Raw genomic sequence first — 6,624 nt, forward strand, 5'->3', positions numbered from 1 at the left:
CTGGTCTTCAGCTGAGCTCATTACTGAGGTCCACAGATTGAGAAGATGTATTTCCACTAAAGAGCGACGACACATTTGTTCACAGTGTCTGTCGTGTGAGAACACAAGCAAACCAAAATAAACGTACTTTGACATCAGATTCATATATTTACAGGCGAATATATACATACATAGATATATAAATATACTGTATATATATATCTCTATATATACATACATAGATATATAAATATACTGTATATATATATATATCTCTATAGGCTAGAGAGTGTGTGTGTGTGTGCTTCCTGGACCACATTAACACAGCAGTCAGCATTGACTCTGAAACAAACACATGTCAGTATCACTTTCAGAGATTCTACACCAAAGTATTCTCAGAGGGATTAAAGTGGTGGAAAGTAAAGTACATTTAAAGGAAAGTACTTTTTGAGTATTTCCACTTTCTGCTTCTTCACACTAAGAGAGGATCAAACTGAGACCGGTTCACAACCGAGTAAAGGTTCCTCAGTTACTTTAAGTAAAACTTCAGAGTACTTCTTCCAACACGGAACCAGATAAAACACTACACATGTGACCACACCCCCACACACACACCTCCGTCTGAGTATCGTCTGGTCTTCTTCCCATAACACACTCGTCTGGTGTCTCTCACTTCCTGACAGGAGGCTGTAGGTTCAGCAGCTTTAAGTTACAACTTGAACTCACACTTAAACATTAGCGTATATATTATTTCATGTATATACACATCATATATGTGTATACGACACATTTGTTACTCTGCTTAAGACCAGCATTTAAGGATAGTCTTTTTCTACTCGATGTAATCTCGTGTTCACACCCTTTTCTGTATTCAACTAGTCTGATAAATGCTGATTCATGTAAACACTAGGACGGCTCTGAGTCCAGTGGAAGAAGTTCAGCAGGATTCATTCATTTCTCCTCAACAGTTCTTTATTCTTTCCTACAGCAGACACATTATATATTTACATATTTAGAGACATCAGAGCTGAAACATTGAGTTATACACTCGTCATTTAAGCAGGTTCTTTTTATCCCAGACTCTAAAATGAGATATTTTTGACACAAGATATTTGTAGACATGGACTATTATAGATCAGAGGATTAATCTAGAAAATAATCTGCAGATCAATAATGAAATAGTTTGCAGCCTTTTACCAATTTATTTACATATTAAATAGACTGCTAATCAAAAATAACCAAATATATTCATATTTAAGAACATGAAAATGTAATTATTTATTTTTGGTATTCATGTTAACTCCATAAAGTTTACAGAAAGTTTATTTACTTTATACTTCGTTAGAAGCTTCATCGACTAAGTTTTAAAATCAATTTAACTTTAAAAACCGTTTAACTCTTTTAATTCCAGCGTCTTGAGTCGACATGTTGTGAATGAGTGAAGCACACGGAACGCGTCAGAGTACCGACAGATCTTCATTAGAAAAAGAAGAGCAAACAGCAGGTTTTTAATCCAGCATTAAATAAACTATCAGCAAGTAGAGGAGGAGAACACTATGTACACACACGAGAACACACGCCGACCGTGTTATATCAGGAACTCATAAACAGCGAGGCCTCCTTCTGGACTGAAGCTGTGAAGAAGAGGAAGTGGACATGGGGTAAAGAAAAGGACGCAGGAAACAAGGTAAGAAGTGATGCTGGGAGTGTGTCCGTTCCAGACGGTTTAAACAATGCTCAGTGGTGCGTTTCATTCGTCCACCCTCGCGCGACGTTTCTTCTTCTTTAAACAACATCCTGGTTTCTACGCCACCGGTCTGGACTTGACGCGGCGCTTGCGGACCTCCTCCATCAGGTCCTTGAGGTACTGGATCTCTCGGCTGATGGACTCGGCCTTCTCCGCCAGCTCGTTGTTCCTCTTCTCCAGCTCCTCGCACTCCGTGTTCAGGACGGAGTGCTCCACCCTCTTCTTCTGCCGGTAGCGAGTGGCCGCCGTCTTATTCTGCTCCATCTTCTTCAGCTTCTTCTCCACCTTGGGAGCGCCGGACACCGATTTAACCTTGGGGGTCTTGGAGGAGGAGGGTTCTGGTCTGGAGTAGGGTTTGGTCCTGGAGGAACCAGCTGTCGGAGACTTCGGGAGGCGAACAGGTGAGTTGGCGACGGACATGAGGGGGGGCTCGTCCTCGGTGGTGAGGACCACCACGAGAGAGATGGTCTGAATGGTTCCACTGGGATCTGGAATGACGGGGGCGGTGAGGTGAGCCAGCAGTGTTTTGTCTGCGTCCAGGACGTCCACCTCACTGCCCAGCTCCAGAGTGAAGGCCAGAGACGGAGGAGGCTCAGACTTGGTAACAACCTGCTGATCAGGAGCAACCTCGGTCTCAGTCTTCGCGGCTAGAGGGAGCTCCAGGATGCCGGGCAGTGAGAGCCCGAGCTCCAGACCGCCACCGACGTCGTCTGGCGCGGTCGCGTCGAAGGAGTCGACGTCCAGGTCCACGTGAGAGTCGAGGGAGGCCAGGAGATCCTCGGGGGAGCCGGGACACTCGTCTGACGAGCCGATGAGCGAGTCCAGGTCAAACTCACTCAGGTCGATCTTCTCCGACATCCAGTCCATGCCCGCAAAAGCATCATCTGCAGACAAAGAGATTTAGCTTCACTGACACTCAACGGGTCCTTTAAAACATCTGCAGACGGCATGAAAGCATTCCCAAGTCTGTAATTTGACTCAGTAAACCAGCTCCTGTTAGTATGCAACTCCTCTACTCTGGTGCAGTACTAGTGATCCTCATTACGTCTTATTTAGTATTTAAAGTCTCACCGTCGTCTGCTCCGATGTGGGCGTCGAGCAGGTCGCTGGCTCCCAGCCAGGGGAGGGACGAGGAGTCCCCTCCGGCCTTGGTTCCCAGGAACAAGGAGGGATGGGTGGGGGGAGTCGAGGAGGCAGGAGAGAGGAAGGAGGTGAAAGAGAAAGGGGGTGAAGCTGGAGCCTTCCCCTCTAGAGAGGAGGAGGGAGAAAGAGCTTCTTCTTCTTCTTCTTCATGTTGGTCCAGAGGGGGCCCCATGGGGTCAGCCGTCAGAAACGAGGGCCCTGAAGGCATAAACACTCATTTAATATCAGATTTATGCACTAAATCCTGATTATGTTTCAAACCATGTCTGACACACGTTAAATAAACGAGATGAACCAAATAGACATTTGGTTCATCCTGTCCAGTGTTATTCGTATTGCTCTACCTGTAATCCCTTGCAGGATTAATAAAGTATCCGTCTATCTCGTGCTCAACATTTAGTTCATCATCACATGAAACCAACCTAAGTACAGGGCCTCCACGGCCTCCAGGCAGAGGGTCATGACTGCTTCTGGTTCTGTTGCTCAGCGTGAATAAAAACAAAGACGAGCCCGATGACGTCAGCGGGTCGAGAGGTTCGGTTCTGCTGTCGACGGCAGCAAAGCTGTGTGTTGATCCCGAGGGAGACCTGAGGAAGAAGACACGGTCACTAAAGGGTTAAATACGAGCATAAACACTTAATAACTGATATGAAGAGGTTCATCAGAAAAGAGCAAATATATATGTAAACTATATGAGAATATTATGACACGTCTATATGTATATAATAAAAAAAATATAAAATAATATTTAAAAATATAAAATATTTTAAAATAATAATATTTTAAATATAAAATAAAGTATCTATAAATGGTGTTTGCACTTATTTTTTTAAATCTTTGTTTATATTTTTTAAGTTTGACCTGCTGATGGAAAATGTGTTTTTTTTGGGTTTAAATACATTATATGAAAAAGTATTTTCATGTATAATGTCTAAAAGTAAACCTACAGATATTTAGACAGAAACATCAGCTATTAAAACTATGATTATGTTTTGATGTTTAATTACATGACCCAACTATGTTTAACTTTTTAATCCAATCATTTCCTTTTATATATTTTACATTTTAATTACATTATTTAAAAAAGTATTTTCATGTATAAGTTTAATAAAACATTAAATGTAAAAATGCACAATATATAATAAAATACAATAATAAAAATAAATGGAGCTTGATATTTAGACAAAAACATCCACTATTAAAACTAACATTGTGCTCCTAATTTAATTACTTATTATTTATTTAAGTATATTTTACACCATAATTTCCTCTAATATATTTTAACCTTATACATGTGTTTAATTTTAAGAATTAGTTTATTTGAATCATTGTATTGTTAACAGATTATCTTCACTTCCGGAAACAATTAAGCTTCTTTGACTTTATACTCTAGTTTAGCGCGTGCTTTGGTCGTTAAGGCTGTTAACGTCATTAACATATGGAGAGGGGGGGGGCTATATTTAGACTAATCGCCTCCATTTAGGTGACGTCATGGAGACACACCCCACCGCCCTCTACCAGGGGGGGGATAACATCTCCTAATTTGGTCATAATGCCACTGGGCCCGGTGACCCCGCCCACCTCCTGTGCGTCATGGGCGGGGCAACCGCCATTTTCACAACAGAGAGCCATCTGTGAGAGCCAATGCGCGCCATTTTGGACACGCCACGTTGTCAAGTGTTTAATATACATACAAACACTAACCGATGTTGACGAATACCTTCTGTCGCGGTGGAATACATACAAACTGTTTAAAATGGAGGGGGCTTTAAAAGGCTATCGCCGTTTACAGAGACGATGGTAAACATAACAAACCCGGAAACAACCCACGGTGGGACTTAACTGACAGCTTGTAATGTGACACCACGGAGGTGAAAGTGTCGTAAATTAAAATGAATAAATACTTACGCCATTTTGCAAGAAATAGCCGGAGCACTTAGCCGCTGCACTGCCGGATTGTTGCCGCTGCAAAGATAGCCGCTGCGCGCCGTTAAACTGCCATTTTGGCACGAGACAGCGTTCACCGGGAGTTGATGTTTACGATGCAAGACGTGGCGACGAAGACCGAGCGGAGAGAGTCCCACAGCTATATAAAGAGCCGAAACACTGCCGACTGTCTGCTTCCGCGGTATCACTCCGCGGGGGCAATTCGTTCTTAGGTATCAGAAGAGTTTCCTCCTCTCAGAGGAAAATACTAATTCATAAGCAATAACCATCTCACAGCTGGACAGTTTACACAAACACCGCTGCGATTACTGCGCTTGAATGTGGTTTGTGATTGTGGTTGGATGCATAACGTCTATACACAGCTGACAAAATAGATCCACATGGAGCTTTAAACAGGAGCGTGCTCCACTCCTCAGAATGTAGGTCAGATGCAAAATGTAAACAATGAGAAAGGAAACAGTTTTTTAGTCTTTTATAAATGTTAATGACTAATAGGGGGGGGGCACTAAAACAACACGTAATGCATTTAATTTAGTTAAATTAATTATTATAATTTTCTTTTCTTTTTTATATTAGTTTAATATCTTTAATTATGTTTTATTTCCGGTGCCTTTATTAAATAACCGTATCTGGGATTAAATTAAATCCAACACACAAAAGATTTAGACTACGAACTGTATTCATGAGCTATTTTAACATCATGTTTGTGGACAATAACGTCACTATATAATAAGAAAAAGTTCACATCGGTGTACTCTATCGCCTTCCAGCTGAGAGTTCGTTGCAGCTGCTGGTTAGACTTGATGAACTCGTCTGGTTCACGCGGGGTAAGAGCTGGACTGCCCCCTGCTGGCGAGCTGCAGGTTTTAACAAGGACAGTCCTTAAATGTTTATAGAGATTATTAGAAAGCAGGAGGTTTGTTTTGTTCAAACAAGACAAAAATCCCTTCTAGTGTTAATATGACAAATATATTTTCATATTATGATGGTCTGAAGGAAGAACAATCTGGGATTTATGCTGAAAACTAACTTCTTGTGGAGGAAGGTGTGTGTACGTGTGTGAGTGTGTGTGCGTGAATGTGTCTGCGAGTGTGTGTGTGCGCTTGAGTGTGTTAGTGTCTGTGTGTGCGTGAGTGTGTTTGTGCATGTGTCTGTGTGTTAGATACCTCACCTCTCTCACCACGTCATTGTGACACCATCCTTCAGTTTCCTGTTTTCATTTAAATGTTTTATTTCTGTTTATTTGGATCATTATAAGATTGAATGTAGTGTAATTAATAAATAATGACTTCCTGTTGATTTGTTTACATATTTAGGTTAGAGCTCACTCATCCATGACAACATGTACCAAATATTTAAAGTGTTAAAAACACCACAACACAAATGTAAAGTCTTGAAATCATTTACAAAACACAGAACACAAAGACACAAGAAGTCTCCTTCTCTGAAACGGCAGGCTTCCAGTTACTCGTGTGAGATCACTGAACTCTGAACTCACTGAATCCTGCTCACTAACACGTTTAAACCTGTAGCTTTAAGGTGGATCCGCCTTGTTTTGTCGGTTCTGCTATTTCAGATTCAATCAAATAAACTGTGGGAGTGAAATATGGTGTTAATACTGTATTAATATCCTGAGCTCAGGTGTAAAGGTACAGGGATCACTGTTGTAACCCCAGAAGTAATTTTTATCAACCAGTGAACAGGAAGTGACCATATCTGGACTGAGGAGGAGTGACGTAGAGACTCCGTATACGTCTCTGGTAGAGACCTGTCAATCACTGTAAGCCCCGCCCTAAAGCATCCCCTGC

The 6,624-nt window shown here is 41.7% G+C and overlaps 1 protein-coding gene across 1 annotated transcript; it reads right to left on the reverse strand.

The window, feature by feature from the left end:
* Positions 1-933: 933 nt before the first annotated feature.
* atf4a (activating transcription factor 4a) lies at positions 934-4,923 on the reverse strand. Its single transcript, XM_031840077.1, has 4 exons — positions 4,778-4,923; positions 3,292-3,456; positions 2,798-3,067; positions 934-2,610 (listed from the first exon to the last, which is right to left on the reverse strand). Exons 2-4 carry the CDS (start codon positions 3,329-3,331, stop codon positions 1,784-1,786), a joined length of 1,137 nt encoding a protein of 378 aa, XP_031695937.1. The 5' UTR covers positions 3,332-3,456; positions 4,778-4,923; the 3' UTR covers positions 934-1,783.
* Between the last annotated feature and the right edge of the window lie 1,701 nt (positions 4,924-6,624).

Source organism: Anarrhichthys ocellatus, unplaced genomic scaffold (assembly GCF_004355925.1).
Source record: "Anarrhichthys ocellatus isolate YVR2014 unplaced genomic scaffold, GSC_Weel_1.0 scaffold2268, whole genome shotgun sequence".
NCBI classification, from domain to species: Eukaryota; Metazoa; Chordata; class Actinopteri; order Perciformes; family Anarhichadidae; genus Anarrhichthys; species Anarrhichthys ocellatus.

Coding starts and splice junctions, on each gene's coding strand:
- atf4a (XM_031840077.1), bottom strand. CDS start 3,331: ATGACCCTCTGCCTGGAGGCCGTGGAGGCCCTGTACTTAG. Junction 3,068..3,291: donor CGTGGAGGCCCTGTACTTAG/GTTGGTTTCATG, acceptor TTATGCCTTCAG/GGCCCTCGTTTCTGACGGCT. Junction 2,611..2,797: donor CCACATCGGAGCAGACGACG/GTGAGACTTTAA, acceptor CTTTGTCTGCAG/ATGATGCTTTTGCGGGCATG.